General features: G+C 40.1%; 2 protein-coding genes and 1 long non-coding RNA gene across 6 annotated transcripts; 1 reads left to right on the top strand and 2 right to left on the bottom strand.

Moving 5' to 3' along the window:
- Positions 1–2,450: 2,450 nt before the first annotated feature.
- syap1 (synapse associated protein 1) lies at positions 2,451–7,656 on the bottom strand. The gene is made up of 9 exons (XM_019866720.1): positions 7,341–7,656; positions 5,905–6,023; positions 5,768–5,834; positions 5,580–5,653; positions 5,267–5,406; positions 4,222–4,379; positions 4,095–4,144; positions 3,506–3,662; positions 2,451–3,109 (listed from the first exon to the last, which is right to left on the bottom strand). The coding sequence occupies exons 1-9, from the start codon at positions 7,552–7,554 to the stop codon at positions 2,979–2,981; spliced, it is 1,110 nt and encodes a 369-aa protein (XP_019722279.1). The 5' UTR covers positions 7,555–7,656; the 3' UTR covers positions 2,451–2,978.
- A 28-nt stretch (positions 7,657–7,684) lies between these two features.
- phospho2 (phosphatase, orphan 2) lies at positions 7,685–10,919 on the top strand. 4 transcript variants are annotated; one of them, XM_019866725.1, is made up of 5 exons: positions 7,685–7,744; positions 7,887–7,985; positions 8,309–8,393; positions 8,464–8,558; positions 9,020–10,919. In XM_019866725.1, the coding sequence occupies exons 3-5, from the start codon at positions 8,323–8,325 to the stop codon at positions 9,577–9,579; spliced, it is 726 nt and encodes a 241-aa protein (XP_019722284.1). In that variant the 5' UTR covers positions 7,685–7,744; positions 7,887–7,985; positions 8,309–8,322; the 3' UTR covers positions 9,580–10,919. The 4 variants fall into 4 exon arrangements, with proteins under 4 accessions (XP_019722284.1, XP_019722280.1, XP_019722281.1 ...); XM_019866721.1 differs by having other exon boundaries at positions 7,887–8,133; XM_019866722.1 differs by adding an exon at positions 8,064–8,133 and having other exon boundaries at positions 7,735–7,985.
- LOC109513961 (uncharacterized) lies at positions 10,690–16,074 on the bottom strand. Its single transcript, XR_002167902.1, has 3 exons — positions 15,482–16,074; positions 12,318–12,639; positions 10,690–10,771 (listed from the first exon to the last, which is right to left on the bottom strand). It is a non-coding gene; the product is annotated as an uncharacterized LOC109513961 (long non-coding RNA).
- Between the last annotated feature and the right edge of the window lie 2,674 nt (positions 16,075–18,748).

Here is an 18,748-nt window from a genome sequence, read left to right as displayed (position 1 = left end):
CAGTATTACCAATACTTATTCATAAATAAGGAGGGCTGTGAGACACTGCAAGATTCAGATAATGGATGGGTGGATGAGTTTAAGTTCAGCAAAAGGTGGAATTTTTTCTTCTGAAACATTATTGGTGTAAACTACTCGGGCATGGGAAATTCCTCCATTCCTGTTGAACATTTTTCTGTGTGTGTGTGTGTGTGTGTGTGTGTGTGTGAATTGTAAATAAAACATGTTTTTAAAATATCACAAGAAAAAAAATGAAAATGGTTGTTTTTTTTTTAAATGGCGGCAAAATGATATCATGTGTATGCTTTTTATTTTCCCAAAAAGTAAAAAAGAAAGTTTGAATGTGAATACTGGATTGTGTACCAGTACGTAAAAGTAAATAGTAAGGGAAGTTTCAAGATTTACAGTGTCATCCATCACACGATACTAACAAATACAAAAATATCTCACAAAGCCTGGCATAGTAACAAATATAGGTCTGAATGGAAGAATGATTTCAACTTTGTGTGGGAATCCCTTCTAAATCAAAACCCACACTCTAGTAGCCCTTTTTGTTCCTTTCAAGTATGAAAAGGGGGAAACGTGAAAACCACAAGGCGACGTTCATTTGATGTGAAACGTGCTGAAATGGCGGCAGTTCTCATCGTCCATTCCCACGTGTCAAAACCCAAGTGAAACACCCATATTCGACAGAAATATGAATACTCACTTGGATGACAGTTCAGAAAGTTAAAACTCCGATTAAATTTTGCTGCCCAGCCACAATGTAGAGTTGACTGGCTTTTTGCTAGCTAAACTATGAGCCACTCTGTGTCGAGTGACTCGGCATCAGTTGTGGCATGAGGCAGGTCGTGTGTGAATATGTGCTTGTGTTAATTTTGTCACCTTTGTTCAAGAAACGCATTTGCGAGTACGTTCAAATGTATTTTTGTGTACTCTCGAACGGACTTGCGAACACATTCGAACGTGTATATATATATATATATATATATATACACACACACACACACGTTCAAACATACTCGGAATTATGTTTGAACGTATTTGCCAGTCAAAATATTTTTACTACACATTGGCAGCCAACACTTCCATCGTATTCTTTTTCCTCGGTGTGTATTTTGCACTACATGGTTTTCTCCACCCTTTGTCTGAACAACCCCAGACAGACACACAGGCACAAGAACATCCTAATGCATTATTAAAAGACGGTTACACACACACATGCATGCACGCACGCACACACATGGGTGGCTTTATTGCCATGGCAACGAACATGTGGCCTAAAGCGGAGCAGCTCAGGGCTTGAAAGGGTCTGTGATGGAGTGATAAAAGACAGGAACCCAAATTAATGCATTCATTCCAACCACGAACATACTTTGCAATTATTGGTAAGATTCCTGACGAATCATTATCTGAATCTGAAGGAAAGGTCGACTGTCACCATTTTTTCTAAGTGGTATGGAACAACCCTTAAAAACACAATTCAAACATTCTGTGGGCTTAGATTTTTATGGTTCTGCTGTATTGATCTACATCGTCTGAACATAGCTTTCTATGGACTTCAGGCATTGATTTTTGTTGTCGTCTGGGAGCGTCTGTTTGAAGGTTAAAAGACAGGCAGCAACACGTCTGGTGCATGTGCCTGCTGGTGTTTCACTCAACGTTATTACAGACTTTCGACAAACCTAAACATCCAGGGGGGCAGTTGCTTTAGTTTCTTCACTCCTCCCCCCCTCTCCCCGTCATTCCATACCCGCTTAGTCACCAAGTAGGACTAAGAGACTTGATTCACTTTCTCTTGGACCTCCATGACTCCAGTTTAAAAATAAATAATCTTATATACATTATGTAGTATTAAAGGACTTGAGTATTAATAGTTGCAGGTGTATTCTCGGTCTGCATTATTTGATGTGGATGTCAAATGATTGTCAATTTGCACCATATTTATATTGAATTATAGTGCAGACGAAATACTTTGCGTTTTGTCCTAAATGTCAATTTATTAAAGAGGAAGTCAACTCAAATATGCTCTTCGCAATAATAGATGCCTGCATAGAACATATTGTTAAAAAAAGTTTGACTTCCTTCTTTAATGTTCCAATTAACTTTATTGAGGATAACGAGTTGCACATTCAAATGATGTGGAATATATATAACTAATGAAATGGATAAATGAACATTGAACATCATTTTTACTTTTATTGAACATTGGACTGTGATCAACTGCATGTTATTAAAAAGTTCCACCCCAAAAAACTTTTGCAATGCTTCCAATTAACATACATGGTGATGCTCAGGCAAGACAACACTCAGTCATGTAATGGGATATGTTCAGTCGGGACCATTTCCTATGGTGCCGTTAAGGTGTCATGGAAGAAAAATAAATTGTGTTCCCTTGCAATATTTGCATTTCTTTGTAAATCTGTGTGAGGAAAGGCCAAGACTACACCAAAAAAAAAAAGAAAGAAAGATGTTGGACAACTGTCTATATTATTACCATTATTCCAAAAACACATTAGTATGCGTTTTCCACTCAAAAATATACTTTCAATTTTTTTATATGCTTAATAATCAATTTCATTATAAAATAAACAATGAAACTGTTAAGGTTTTTAGTTTCATTTATAGAAAGAAAAATATGCTTCTTGAGAAGATAATTTCAAAAAAGGGATTTTCAAATTGCGTTTTTATTTACATATGTTAAATTTATAACTGACAACATGTCGTTCAGATAACTAATACATTTTGACTGTACAAGGAAAAAAGTGACGAAAAAAAATGTAATCTGCTAGTCACTCAGTTGATAGCGTTTGCGTTGGAGAGCCCCCTAGCGCCATTTCCCTGCCATTACCACTCATTTCCCAGCAAAGGTGACAAAAGCATTCTTGGCATCTCACTCAGGTCGTCCTTCATCCGGGAAAAGTTCAAGGTTGAACGTCCGCTTATAAACAAGAGCAATGGCCGACCTGTGGCACGCTTTAGGTGTCGTGCGCCTGCAGCATCTCCTCGATCTCCTGGACCCACTGCTCGTCCCGGTTTTCTGACTCGGCTACCACCTCGTACTCCTGGAGCTCCTGCTGCAGCTCCTTCTCCCAGTCCGACTGCTCTTCTGCCACAAAGACGATAATGCCACATTAGAAACAATAGTACCACTACTACAAGACGTGTGTGGCTGTGCAGTGCATCATTTTTACATACTCTGAATGAATATTTCATCTGATTTCGGAGCCATTATTACTTTCGACCATTTCCCCCATGATTTTCACAAATATATATTTCACCTGTTTTATTGTGCCTTCGCTTTATCATTACCGGTTTTTATCCTGATGGGAAGAGGGGGGTTTTGGTTTAGGAAGGTGTTTCTTTATTTTAAGTGGCTGTGGAGCACATCGGAAACAAAATTTTAAATGTGATACGTTGTAAATAATTTAATTCCGCCCCGTTGGTGTGTGCTATTCAAACACTCATTCACTGCCAGCCATTTTAGAGCATTTTTAGGACCAACCGTCAACAGAGGCGGTGCTGTCCTTCTTGTCGAGCACCAGCTGCTCCATTCCCTTCTGCAAGTCCTCGTGGTCGATGGCCGCAGAGTCGAAGGCGTCGCTCACAAATTCGGAAACACCGGGACTGGTGGAGATGGAAAAGTCTTCCTCTGGAGCGGGCTGAGGGACCACATGCATGCATAAATCAAGTGCTTGAGCTTTACAGGATTTTTATGAGTTTGGGGCTAAAAGTAAATAGTTTTTCTCCCGAAAAAGTCAACCCAAACCCAGATCAAAGGTTTTACTTTTTCCAGTAAAATTGTTTTTTTTCTGTGAAAAAAATTATCTGGGAAAACAATCTTTTGTTTCATTAGTTTTTAAAACTTTCTAATGCAAAATTTCATCCTGTGCAAAACATAAGATTTTATTAATTCATTAAAAAAAAAAATTCTAATAATATTTGGACATTTTCTCACAATACTGAAACATTTTTTTCTCAGAAACTTTAAACTAGTTTGTACACACACACACACACACACACACCTACAAAAATATTAAACTTTACATTGGCTGTGATCTACAAATGAAATTACGTTTCACATTGCGTACTACCTTTTGCTTGTCGCTGATGGAAACCGGCGGCGTTTTGGGCCTGACGTTATCTGTTGGGACAATAGAGCAGCAATGAGTATTCACGTCTATCCAAATGAGCGTCATGCGATGCATGTCAACGATATACCTGTTAAGATGACATCACGGGGCGAGACGGCATCCTCTTCACCATCGTTCGACTTTTGCTGCTGCTTCTGCTGGGCCGCGAGCGCCGTCAGCTGCGCCGACTGCTTGATGAGTGACACGCGGTAGAAGTAGTTCCGCCAGAACACCTCCTCCTTCACGCTGTCAATAAAAAGCAATAATACATAAAATTACAAAACCAACAAAAAAAAAAAAACTAAGCAAAACACTGAAACATATAAAGAGACAAACATGCGAGATGACTACTGACTTATTTGGACATTTTTATCAAGAAAAAATCCTCGCAAATTTCACGATTGAGACAAATATTTTTCTTCTTGTCAAATAAAAAAAAAATCTCATAAAACTAACCATATTGTTGAGGTTTTTTTCTACTTAATGGAAGTCAGTTATCAACAAGTAATTCTCGTAAAATTACTACATGTAAATTTGAAAGTAAATCTTCACAGGAAACTCTGTTTTTCCTCATTATTTGAACTGGTATCATCTTTTCCTCATCAAATTTGAGTAATTCTCTAAAAACAAACTGTCAAAGAAAATTTTTGTTGTAAAATTTGAGAAGTTCAGCTTTTGTTTTAAAATGTAAAGTTTTGTTCGACTGTTCAAAACAATTTTGTTGAAATGTTTTTTTTCCTCGCAAAACTGAAACTTTCTTTTATCAGAATTAAGGTTTATCTTGTAGAATTACAACAGGGAAACCTGTTTTTGTCAAGTTCATAATAATTCTTGTGAAAATGTGTTTTCTTCTTTGCAAATGTTTTCAAAGAGCATTCAAATAAAATTCTTGCTTTCCTCCTCGAGAACTAGCAGTTGACTCATAACATTACAAATAATTTCATTCCTGCATGGAAAATTGTAAACATTTTTTCATGCAAAACTTTTTTTCTTGTCACTAAAACAAATTCTCAAAATGTTTCGGGAAAAAAAAAATAAAAGTCAAAGTCTTGGGAAAAAGTCTCTTTTCCCTTCAAATCAAAAGAAATTCTCATGAATCGCGGAACGTGGACACACACGCAGTCGGTACTGACTATTTGGGCACCAGGTCGAAACGCATGCGGTTGAGCAGCTGGTCTTCCTCCAGCATGACGGCGGCCAAAGGAAACATTTGCTCCATGTCAAAGTGGAACTGCACGCCAGCCGGGGGGTCACGTAGGAAGTTACGCTTGTCCTAAACATGGAACAAAACACTTCACTGTAGCTTTGTTGTGGGTGGTGAATTTTCCTTGCTTTTATTTCTATTGTGCAAGGTGGAAGTTGTCACGGGTAGCTGGCGAGAGGAGTCGTCACATTTATCAAATACAAATCGCCGCTTTTGAAAAAAAATTATTGAACATCGCTCACAGCTGAGAGGGCGAGGATCTGTTGCTGGATGGTCTCTTCCTCATTGTAGCCCGCCCAGGGCGGCACTGCTGCTTCTGGGCACACAACCGCACCAGTGAATAACGTCGTAAGATCAAGACTTGTATTCTTATTTTTATCATATATTCATCTTTATTTTTTTTTTTTAAATCGTATACACTCTACTCTACCCGATCTTTTGGACTTCTTTTCCTGTACAAATTTCTCTTGCTCCTTCTGAAAGTCTCCAAGGAAGGTCTGCACACAAAGGTGAAAGGTAAAAAAATTTATAATAATAATAACAATGAACATTTGAGTGTAAGCATACCTTGTCAATGATGCCGTCAATCTTTCCTTCCTCGACACTCTTCTTAATGCTTTGTGCCGTCCCTACCACGGACTCTGAGATCTTTTTGGTTGCGCTGGATGCGAAACTGAAGATGAAGTCTGGCCAGGGAAGAGTGGTTGTTTATGAATATGTGTAGTGGAAAAAATAGGAATTATCTCTTAGTTTTAATTTTTTGGGGTGTGGGTGCAGCAGCCAATCATATTGTAGCGAGGCGGGTTCTGCCTGGACCAAAAGTGGGATTCATAACACCTAAAGTCCTCCTTCAGCTAATCAGTACGACACTAATATTAATTGTATTACGCAGGGTAAGTGATGACGGATATATGAATGTGAGTATTGTTGTTTTGTTGGTGTACATGTTGCTTCACCATTTGTTTTCCATCCGCTGCTTGAAGGGTGAAAGCACTGAAACATAGATGATAATTTGAAATACTGTAGCATGAAGAGAGTGGATTTGTAGGCTAAGTTGTGGTTGTTTTAAATACAAAAGGTGTAATTCTCTTTCTTTCGTGTTTACTTGGACAGTCAATTTTAACTGAGAGTGGCATTTAACAGCTTGAAGCCTCATTTTTGAATAATTGGTATTTTCCAAAGTGCTAATATTGTGACATGAGTTGAGCTGCGTTCACGACAACCATTTAGCACTTGTATCTATTAAAAAAAAAGGGGGGCCAGTTGTATCTCAAAGTACCATAGTAGTGTGAACATCGGTCCAATTTAAACATCATTCAATTTGCTACCAGTCTGTTTAAGAACTGATTTTAAGACTTTACTGATCACTTTTAAAGCATGTATGAATCTGGTTCCAAGCTATATTACTGAACTTTTAATGCCGTTAAGAGCCAGCCTGTGGCCTCAGATCCACTGGAGGGCCTTCTGGTTGTTCTAAAATTTAATGGCATGGCTCAGTGAGAGAGTGGTCGTTTCCCACACCAGAGGTTGGTGGTTTGATTCCTGGCCATTGCCAGCATGTTGAAGTGTCTGTATGCAAATACTGAACCCCCAGTGACCCCTGATGCTGCGCCATCACTAGGTGAATGAGTTAACAGTGTAAAGCACTTTGAGTACCCAAGGTTGAATGCCCTATAGAAAGTGACAGACAGCTCATTGACCATTTAAAACCAAAGACTGAGCATTATTACTTTGGAATGACCTGTTAGAGGAGCTGAGACATACAAAATACAGTGGGTGACATCATTTCAAGATTAACTTTTACTTGGTATCACGCGGTTCTAAAAGTGCAATATAATCATAGTTATTGTTTTGTTTGAATCCATTGGCTGTAAATGCCACTGACGTCACCCAGAAAACAAACAAGGCTCGCCTTACTGGCTAAAAATTGTCCTCCGCAAATTTAATCACACCGTTTCTTGATAATACTTATAATCTATCATCTAATCAATGAAATGACTGACCGCCAAGTCCTTTATTGAGCTCCTGATTCGCCTCCACGTCATCTTGTCCTCCTTCATCATGGTGGCCATCAACTGCTGCTTGCTGTTTGTTTACCTCGTTTTGAGCTTCCACCACTTTTTCCTCCAACTTCTGCTGCTCTTCCTCTGCGTCGGCCAACGTGTTGGCGTCCGCCGGGTTGTCTAAACCCAACCAAGACCTTAAACCTCGCAACATTGTCGAATAAAAGGACGAATTTCCAGTTGCAATTCTTCGTTGGTTTATTAGAACTGATTTTTTTAAGCGACGGGGAGGCTCAAAACTACCCGGAAGTAAGACGCTGACCGATTTCTTCTTCGCTTATTAAATTGATCAGGTGCTAACTGTACTGCTACCTAACGGAGAAAACGATACGACACCTTCCATTGTGAGTTTTGCATTAGTGGGCAATTTTCTCCTTCACTGAGATTACTATATTTATTACAACAATCAAATGTCGACGAGTCGCTCAAAATGGTGAAATAATTCGCCTCTGTAAATTTGCTCACTAAACCCTGACCATCTTGCAGTTTACGAAAGGTGGCGGTAACGAGTCGTTGCGTGTCTTGAGACGACGCGAAGGTGTCCATTGAGGGTTTACGACAACAACAAAACGCAGTACAGTATAGGTCAGTTTGTCTTTTATCGTCATATCAACAACGTCTCTGGCCTTAAAAACCTCAAAACCATCCTTTTTTTTCGCGCAGTAAAATGATCGATTACGCATACTCTTAAACATGACAAAATTGAATTCATGAATGGGAAACCAAAGTCCACGTAAAGAAAGCTCATTTTTAAAGTTTAATTGCCTATATTTTCGATCTGTTCTGTGAATAACAAACGGATCTATACATAATGTATTATCGGTGGCCTCGTTTTACATTCGGCGTGTTCGGATGCCTTCCGGTTTAACGTCATGAGTTTACTTTCATTTTTCTTTTTTCAAATTCAGCACATTTTCACGTAATGAAGACTCTGATGGTGTTTGATTTCGACCACACGGTGGTCGATGACAACAGTGACACGTGGGTGATCAGGTAAATATTGACGATTTACATTAATTATGGATTATTGAAGCCACGTGTCTAAACCCATATTATATTTTAGGTGTCTTCCAGGTCAAACGCTACCTGACACAGTGAAGAATTCCTACAGAAAAGGCCACTGGACTGAGTTCATGGGCAGAGTAATGGATTATATAGGCATGTACGACAATATTATGACGACAATATTTGAGTAATTGTTAGGCATTAGGTAGTACTCTTGTTTATGGTTGTTTGTAATATTTTTTGATGTAATGCAACCAACATATTTCCACTACTTGTGTGTTGTGGAACGTCTCAGCTGTAGACTACATGGCGTAAATATATATAGAAAATGTTTGCACAAGTCTATTTTTATCGTACTGCAGTATTCTTTAATTCCTGTATTTGCCATTTTGTCAGAGCATTTACAACCTCAGAATAGCACATGAGAAGACTAATGTATTTGAGATAGTGGAGGTAGTAATATAATTGTCGTAGCAATAATAAAAATAATAATAATGACAAGGATAAAGGACGCCCAGATAATAATAAACATTAATAATAAACATTTTCTGTCCATTAAATTAGCTCAATCTGAGTTTGTTAAATCAAGGTTCCACTGTATTTTCTTCCTGCAGGCCAGCAGGAAGTGAGTGTGGAGAGCGTCCGTGCCGAAATGGAGCGCATCCCCTTGACGGCGGGAATGAGTGAGCTGCTGACGTTCATATCATGTAACAAGAGCGACGTGGATTGCGTGGTCATCTCGGATGCCAATGCTCTTTTCATCGAATGGATCCTCTGTGCCGTTGGGTTGCGTTCGGCCGTGGACCGCGTCTTCACCAACCCGGCTGGAGTCAACTCACTGGGCCGCGTGGAAGTACGTCCCCATCACGAGCACGACTGCCGCCGCTGCCCCGTAAACATGTGCAAAAAGAAAGTTCTGGAGGAATACCTAGCTCAACAAGATGAATACAGCCGCATCTTCTATGTGGGTGACGGCACCAATGATTTCTGCCCGGCCTCCTGCCTGAGGGGCCGCGATATAGTCATGCCGAGGAAAGGATACGCCCTGGAAAAGCTGCTGCAGGGCAAGAAGGATGCTTTGGAAGCCAGAGTCATTGCCTGGAGCAGCGGAACCCAAGTCCTACATGAGCTACAAGCTTGTCTAAATTCCACACCGGATGTCATCCTGGACTAACAGGTCTGAGGCTCCCAACGAACCGTCATCAATGCGTGACTCAAATGGAACAAAATTAAAACTAGACGCCCGTAGGTTCATTTTCTCCTTTGTTAGTGAGAAGTCATTGTTTACCATACACCCACATTCAAGGTTTCCTGAAATAAAACGCACATCTATCCAGAACAAATGCGCAAGACACTCATAATACAAACAGGATTAAGTCAAAGTACAAAAATAATCATTCTGCTGAGCTTAATTTGCTACATAATGACATTTTATTTGCCGTTTCTTTGCTTTTGTGGACCACGTCATTGTCCGCTTCTACTGCATGCACTGATTTGCATTTGCTAGCTGATAGCCAATCACAGTGATCAATTGTCACCGACGGCCAACACCATTTTGCATACTGCAATTGGTGGCATATTAATTAAAATCATATCCAAAAAGCACAACGACACATGTATTAATTCTTCACAATTCTAAACGCTGCTGTTTTTCCTCAGGTTTATTCTTGCTTGTTTTAGGAATGTATGGATTTTATTTCCTGAAACCATGACTGTAGGTGGTATGATAAAGAATGACTTCTCAGCTATATCACTCACATGCTAGGGTTGTTATTAAATGTTTTTAATTGACAGTGTAAGAATGTAAAGTTTTATGTTAGTTTTTTTTTTTTTATCAATGACAGATTATGTAAGCGTCTACATACTGATCAACGATGATTCGCTCTTTAAATTTGTAGCCAACGTAGAGTAAATGAATTGTGGCAGGGGATCAAGGAATCGAATGAAACTGCATCCATGTGAAAATGGCAGGAAAGTCACAGGCGAATGCCAGAGCAATACCTCTGATGCAGCAACTTTGCGGTATCCATGTAAAATATTGACACTATTATCCCCTTTCACACAACATGTCCTCATTGTGATTTATATGTAAATTGCGGCATTAATTACGAGCACGGCAGAAGCAATGACTGTCAAACTTTTTCATCCTCGTTGCCAGCTAGCCGCGATTGTCTCCTCCTCACCTGGTCTTGGGCCAGTGGAGCCTGCCTGCGATGTCATCTTCAATGGCGTCAACTCGAGTGGGTTCTTGTGTTGAGAGGAGCAAAGCTGGACACCGGGCATCTTGATTGAGCAGCTTTTTGGCAGCTCATCCATCTGCCCAGTCGGCATTCGTTTGGAAGAGCATTCCGTTTGTAAAATGATGCCTGAACAACCAAAGAGGACATTTTTAAACTACAAGAGGACAACACCGGAGTACGTTTCTTTCCGGTGAGAAAGATGAGACATTTTACAGGACAGACACACAGATCACAAACATACGATTGTTGATGATTAATAGTAAGCAAAATTGCATCAAATGTGTATTTTTTTTTTTTTACACACGTGGAAACACAAAAATAGCGTGTGTGTGTGTGTGTGTGTGTGTATATATATATATATATATATATATATATACACACACAAACACATACTGTATGTACAGTATATACTGCACCCACTATGTACTACTTACATACAATATATAACACATCACGTATACATCCACACATCCTGTATTTACATGCGTACCCTCAGTCGGCAATGACTAGTTCTAAACAGCTATCCCACCACTACGTATAACAGAAGTGTACACCCCAAACACCCAACAAGGTGTGTGGTGAGCATGTATGTATTTCTGTCAGCACAGCAACATTGATAAAGCTGAGGCCTTCATGAATATTTAAAGCAGCAACACGTGATTCCAGCAGGCCAAGCGCCTCATTTGCATACTAAAGTAAAGAAAGACCCGAGGGCAGCGCTGACATTCCTGCTTTGGACGAAACACAACATTGCGTCATGCACGCACGCACACACACACACACACACACACACACACACACACACACACACACACACACACACACACACACACACACACACACACACACACACTACAAACCAACTCAAAAGATCTCAGTTATGATTTGTCCACGTGCCAAATGCACCTGTTACGTTCCGGAACTAACAACATGTAATGAAACAAAACCAATGAAACTACACACAAAATGAAACCAACAAACCAAGTAATTAACTAATTCATGAAACTGACACATCTACTGAACAGGAATACAATTGTACTTTTCTGTTAAGATAAGAAAACCTTGATTTGTCTCACATTGGAGAAATTCGCAATTTACAGCAGCAAAATCATGAAAGGGAGAAAGTAGAAGAACAAAAAGTATATAAATAAATATAAAATATAAATATGAGCATATTAAAAATGGGTGAGTGGTGGTGAGTCCAGGTTTTCAGGTCCGTCTATTCAATAGCCTGACAGCAGTCGGCAGGAACGAGCGGCGGTACCTCTCCTTGCAGCGCGGTGTATCAATCTCTGGCTGAAGGAGCTTCCCAGTGCTGTCAGGGTGGCCTGGAGGGGGGTGGGAGGGTCTGCCCATCATAGCTGTTAGCTGAACTAGCATCCTCCTGTTGCCCACCTCCTCCAGGGTGTCCAGGGAGCAGCCCAGGACAGACCTGGCCCTCCTGACCAGATGTGAATTTTCCTGATGATGAGTTGTGTCCTTTTATTGCAATGTAGACTTTTTTTTGGTGGTACAAAAAAGGCCACAGGCAATGAAATAGATGTAGTGTTAAACAATCCTCAGGTGAGTGCTAATTAGCGACGTGTCTCCTCTTCATGACAGAGTCACTTCCTGCCAGGGTGGGGGCAGGAGATGCCCTCCTCCACGCCCCACATTGACAATGTGCACTGACCTAGTCGGGAATGCTGGAGCGCTGCCTTGGCATGACATTGGCTGGCACTCTCTCAGCTCCATGCCCGACCAGGCTGGGCATGGCCCGGTCACGTCTGGAGGGACACAGATAGAAGCCCGGAGTCAGCTCGCAGGCAGGTCAGATGTCAGCTGTCTGTTTGGTTGCTGTGCTATGATTTGCTGTACTTAACTTTGCAGAGGGAAGGCAAAGTCAGAGTTGCAACGCCTCACTCGCAACCAGCTCAGAAGATGTTCAACCCACCAAGAGTGAATCTCGGGGTTGGATCAGGGTCAGTGCCTCACTTGGCCCCATTGACAGTAGACTACAAAAGCAAAAAAGCTAAATAAATTTCTTGCACCCTTCTCCTCATCTGTATTGAAATCAAACGGCTTTTGCTAACTGTTCGAAAAAATTACCTAATCGGGGTCAAAAAAGGACCGACACGCTACTTACTTACAAAACAACCAAATTTTTGAGGTTGTTTTGTACAAAAGGATAAGCGATATCGAGCATAAATGGATGGACCGTATCGACAATAAAATGTGAGTGCAAAATTAAACAACAAAGTAAATCTTCACTAATCTATGTCCAAAAACATGCCCATTAGTGAGTCATCCTGCCCCACCATGGTTGGTCTAACTTTATATTCTACTGCCCCCATACTGAGTTTACCACCCTGCTTTTTCTGGCGATGCCTTTCCTGCCTATTGGAATTCGACTCGAATCTTCCATCACATATTGCTGTTCAAAGCTGGCAGCTGCCAGTCAAAGCTACTATCCTGAAGAGTTGGTTAAGTGTCAGTTGTTTAGCGTCCCTGGCTCCTTTAAAAGGTGCCATATGCATTAAGCGATTACTGTTGTTATTATGATCATTGAATCAGAGCTACGTGACAAGCATCGTTTTTTTAAGGATGGAGACATGTGTGGTCGTCCAATCCTACCAGCAGGAGGCACTGTAGCTCCACGTTGAATAAAGTATTTACAGTATATTATACTGAGGAGCTGATCCTTTGAGTCCTTCTAATATTTTCCAAGTCTAAGTGAGCTTTGTTCTCGACGAGCAAGGATGTGTGCCGTGGTAAAAGCTACAAAGGAGAATTCTGTTTGGCCTGGGTCCACAATAAAGCCACCTATCCCACCCCGCTGCTGAGTTCGTTGAAGCACTCAAGACTGCTGTGAAATATCAACGTTTACACGTCCTTTTGTTTTTCGTTGAAAGCTCGCTTTTACTCAACACCAATGCCAATGTTTCAAATCAATTAATCCTCAAGACTAAGAGACGTTTCCTTCTCTCGAGTAAATAAATGCTCGCTGCATCCACTAATGCCTAAAAATCGTCTTGGCAGCAACCCTGCAATTTCTTTTGAAAATTCAGCCCCATTTTACTGTCAATTAGGCCCTTTTCCAGGGGTCCTTCAAAGACAACCCCTTTCTCCAGATTTTCTCCCAATTGCTACCAAAATTGAACCTTGTAGAATATACAAATATCCAAGAGAGCAAAAGATTTGAGTTTTAGTCATGGCCATGGGCGTCATTAGGCCTATTTTAGGGAGGCTGAAGCCTCCCTAAAAATGTCTTTAGCCCCCCTAAATAATTTCATTGCATTATTTTAAAAAAAGTATTATTTATTTTTCCTGTACTTTTGCTAATATATTGCATCAAATTCAATGTAATGTGGCCATTTTAAATTATATTTCGATAACCTGCCATTATTTAAATGTTAAATCTCCCAGGTTTCCTGAACGCAACAGGTGTTGCGTTAGCATTTGACGTGTCTGTCACCATCGCCACATCAAATGCTAACGCAACAACTGACAGTTCATTGCCGAAAGTCAGGTTGAGTCGACAGCATGGATATTCGACAGTTTTTTAGAAAGGTAAATTAAGTATTCAATGCATCCATGCTGGTAAAACTAGTGACTATAGTCCGCTAAAATATCTCCAGTAACAGCAGAAACTGCACTGTAACAAGTGTTCACTTTTGGATAAATTAAGGTGGTGCTTAATAAAAATTAAGCAACATTTTATTATTAAATACATAAATAATCATTACACCAACTCTTTGAGGCAACACCTATTGAGATTTTGGCCTATATAAAATAAATAAATAAATAAATATAAAATAAATAAATGTATTTATTTGATAGGAATCAGGCTAAAGACGCACAGAGAGTGAGCCGGGGGGGGGAGCTCTGCTGGACAGGGGAGTCTATCAGATCTCAAGGCTAATTTTACTTGCAAGGCGGTTCCCAAAATGCAATCGGAGCTTACAGTAAGAATATTGAGCAGCAAACTTGTGTTTTTCCAAAGTGATGAAGCTTTTGCATCTCATTGTACTAAAATTGCATATCACGGCAGACATCTCAAAATACATAGTCTTCTGGGGGCTAAGCACATATTAATACATTTTGGTAGAGAGGAATATAGGCCTACTGTCATATAGGTTATGTTATCGGGCATCCTTCTAATTCCCTTGAATAACCAAGATTGAACTTTTGAACTCTTTATAATTTCTATTATCTAGTCTAGTTAAAGTCCAGGGGAGGAAGCCCCATCATAGTAAAGAGGATACTAATGTGATGTGTGTAGTTCTTCATAGCCTCTTCATTTTGCTCTCAAAGTGCACGGAATTGATGGATTTTTACCAGAATGTAGAAAAAATTTCTCCCGGGGGGGCATGCCCCCGGACCCCCCTAAAGGGGCTGTGTTCCCCTTGGGGCTAAGCCCCCCTTATTCTTGAAACCTAGTGACGCCCCTGATGCCAGGAATGACATAATCCTTCCTGTCCCACTTTGGCTGGCCTCCAAGGTTCGTTCCGCTTATGTACTGTAAAGTTTTGTTGCTTTCACCCTGTTTTACTCTTGCGAAATAGATTCTCCACCCACAGTTACATTTTGGGAAGATTTGAAAACCTGTCATCCACGGTCTGTCTCTAATGTCCCATTTTGCCCACAGTGACTTGAAAATGGCCACTGGGAACAATGTGTAAACAAAAAGCATCAAGATCAACTAATACATTTATCGCAACATAGACAAAGATGTGTTGTGACAGAGCTGGCATATAATTGTGAGCCATTACACGTTTTTGCCAACAGAGGTCAAACACCGTTCCCCAGGAAAACGAGGAGGGACATCAGAAATCTATTATTTCTTTTTACACACACCTGATAAATGACTCTCATTTCTGCCACCTTTCATCTTCCCTCTCGTCACAGCTCGTTCGCCTCAAAGCCTCGTTGTTTTCGCCCACTTAAAGCCGATAATGAAATGTATGCGCGAGGCGAAGCAGGTGATTAATCAGAGCAGATGTGCCCACCGTCCAGTGCCAGAGCGCGTCAACCCGCTGGATTGCACGCTGTCGTCGAGGCTTCGGCGCAAGGGGTAGGGAGGGGGGGGGTTGTGGGTGGAAGCCCGAGCTCCGAGCCTCACACCTCCTTGCCAGCGCATGCGGCGGCCAAAGCTTATTACAATTAATTAGCCGCACTCCAAATGTCCTCAAAGGCATCTTGTCTTGTCTCTCAGACAGCCTGTCAACGTCTGCTGTCGTAACGAGGCAATTCGGTGGTTCGACCTTGGTAAATAAATAACCATCGTTGTATTTTTTTTAAGGCGATTCCTCAAAAGCATCATCAAATTTTGGCATGATGCTCCACCCACAGTAGATGGCATCAGTAAAAACTCCGGCAATTTAGTGTTGAACCACCTGTCTTGGATACCTACTTCTGATTCAGGATCATTTGGTGAAATCACTTGTTTGACAAAGTAATTTGGAATTCGCCCACACTCCAACTGGTGTCCAGGGCAAAAAAAAAAAGTCTCAATATCCCATGGTCGATAAAACACAGGAAATAAACCGTCTTGGTTTGGCGTGACTATTCTCAGGTCGTTTTGACGATGTAGATGAAAATTTAGCCGCTGAAAGCAGTTTCTCTTGGCAACATGAAATTCGGTCGGTACGTTTACCGTGCGAAGACCCAAGTCTTGAAATAAGCGGTTTCACATCGCAGTTTGCAAGGCAACATTGGCATTTTTATGTTGGCTCTATCTGTTGAATTTATAAGATAAGATAAGAAAACCTTTATCTGAAGTAACTTAATAATTTTCAAATCAAATAAACTCGTAACCTAACTACGTTACTTTTAAAGTCAAGTGATTATTAATTCATTACTTTTTCAAGGTGGCAACAGTGGTTAAATCATAATTATTGTAAATAATTGCATGTCACGTGCCTTCTTGTGCTACGTGACGTTATCATATGCCACGGTCCAAACGAGTTTATTGTGTGTTGTTCCTGACCGACCCTCCAATTTTTTACTACTTGTCCACGAGCCATTTTTGAGAGGGTGTCTCATGAGAAAGTTTGTAGGATTTAGGAAAGTTTGTCTCTGCTGCCTGAAAACGAAAGTTTAAGAGGTTCTGACATTCTGAGTCGAGAAATTAATCCTGATCCGGCAAGCAAATATCCCGTTGTTTTTCGATGCTGAGTTTTCACTTTTCATCGCAAGTAGAAGCCGGAAGCAGTTAACCCTTTTGGCTCCCAACCACAGTGTTGGCACTTTCTATGAAAAACTCGAAGAATCAGGCTTCTGTGAGTTATAAATCATATTTTCATCATAACCTGCCGGGCTGCTTCAGTATGTACGGTATTCATAAAAATGGCGATAGTCTGCCATAAAGTCAAATGGGGAAAGTAAAACGTGGATTTAATTTAGAATCTTCCACTAATTCTTCAAGACAAAAATGTTTCTACATAAATGTGTCATATGTGAAACATTTTTCAGAATATATAAATATATATTTATATATAAATGAATAATTTCCCTATCATCTATGCCGGAAAGAGACCCACAGGGGTTTTACTGTGGAAGGAAATGTAATTTTTGTAATTTAATGAGGTAATTGCTCTTTTTTAGGAGAGGAAAAAAATACATACAGTAATGAAGAATGTAAAATATTTTTACTCGTAATAATTCATTGATTCCTTTATACTCCTCCAGCCATTTCATCTTCCATTAGTTTTTCCACACATCGACTTGTTTGTCCCCAATCTTTCATCCATGCGTTTTGCCCTCCATCAACCCACTCATCACCATCTTTCTTGTTCTTTCTTTAATTAACTTCTTAAACAGTTGACTTGACTTTCCATAGTAGCACGTTTGTCAATTTGCATATCTCTATTTTGTCATTATTACGGCATTAATCGCAGCTTTGTCACTCTGCATCATTACAATTCAATTTCAGCAGTACTACTGCACTATTGCACACTTTATATTTCTAATGACTTTCTACACTTTTCCATTTTGTACCTTGATTTACAAGTGGCCCACTTTTCAAGTTCAATATTTTGCTTTGTGTCGCCAGCTGAAATTTGACTTCCAAGTGAGCTTCTGACATGATGACGCTTGAGTGAACTGGAAAAAAAAATGCAGATGTGCTTTTTGATGTTTATTGTGAGGCAAAACCAGTCAAAGACACAAGTAAAAACTACCAGTGGATGAAAACTTGTGACTGCAACTCCTGTTGTCATTCATCAGGCCACGCCCTCTTATTTCGATACATTATTTTATCTACTAAAGTTATGCTCTATATTTATATTTTAAAATGTGGTGCTATTATTTTTTAATAAAACGCCAACAAAACAAAAATAGGCATTTCAATAAATTTCAAAGGAGAAAAGTGATTGGATGCAGGGGTGGAGCTACATGGTGCCCAGGGGTGGCCATGGTCCCCCCATATCTGGCCACCGCCACACCTATGTGAAAATTTTCAGATGTGATTTTTCTGCCTTTTTCACACGGATGCAGCTTTCTTCAACCCTGTGATATTCTGCCACAAGGTTTTATATCAGTGGGATATTTAAAGAATAAATGTACAATTGATCCGAGTGAAAACTACGAAAGAATCTGTATTAAGTGTATTACAGTCAACATCAATCAAAATAATAACTTTCCAACCATCACAAGCAAACAGATTCGAATGAGTTGACCATCAATCGGGGTGTGCAAAATGGCAGTCGGCCGTTGGTGACAATTGATCACTCTGATTAGCTCTTAGCTCGCAAATCAATGCGTGATCAAGAAGTAGACTCTGCGATAGTACACAAAAGCAAATAAATGGCGAAGGAAATGGCATTATCTCATAAATGAAGTTCAGCAAAAGCGTGACTTCTAACTTGTAGACTTGTTCCGACTTAACTACAGTGAAACTCCTCTACAACGAAATCATGTTTGCAGCAAGAATTTTTTCACAACAGGGGGTTTTTCACTGTAGCAAATTTGATCTCAGATGTAAGCACACACACACCCACACACACAAACGTATGTGTACACGCACACACAAACGTTTGTGTACTCTATTTTTATTCCAATAGTACATAAGTATGAGCACACACTTATTTGACACTTCATATTGTCAGTGTAGAAAGAAAAAAA

The sequence above is a fragment of the Hippocampus comes genome, unplaced genomic scaffold (genome assembly GCF_001891065.2).
Source record: "Hippocampus comes isolate QL1 unplaced genomic scaffold, H_comes_QL1_v1.1 scaffold82, whole genome shotgun sequence".
Classification (NCBI taxonomy): Eukaryota; Metazoa; Chordata; class Actinopteri; order Syngnathiformes; family Syngnathidae; genus Hippocampus; species Hippocampus comes.
The sequence above is the reverse complement of the archived record's forward strand: the minus strand, read 5'-3'. Positions and strand labels throughout refer to the sequence as shown.

Bases quoted from the DNA above. Each gene is read 5' to 3' on its own strand.
- syap1 (XM_019866720.1), bottom strand. From the start codon at position 7,554: ATGTTGCGAGGTTTAAGGTCTTGGTTGGGTTTAGACAACCCGGCGGAC. The intron at 6,024-7,340 runs GTCAGTCATTTC...TTCCCTGGCCAG, and splicing joins GCTCAATAAAGGACTTGGCG to ACTTCATCTTCAGTTTCGCA. The intron at 3,663-4,094 runs GTAGTACGCAAT...GTGGTCCCTCAG, and splicing joins CCATCAGCGACAAGCAAAAG to CCCGCTCCAGAGGAAGACTT.
- phospho2 (XM_019866721.1), top strand. The intron at 8,394-8,463 runs GTAAATATTGAC...ATTATATTTTAG, and splicing joins AGTGACACGTGGGTGATCAG to GTGTCTTCCAGGTCAAACGC. The intron at 8,559-9,019 runs GCATGTACGACA...TTCTTCCTGCAG, and splicing joins CAGAGTAATGGATTATATAG to GCCAGCAGGAAGTGAGTGTG.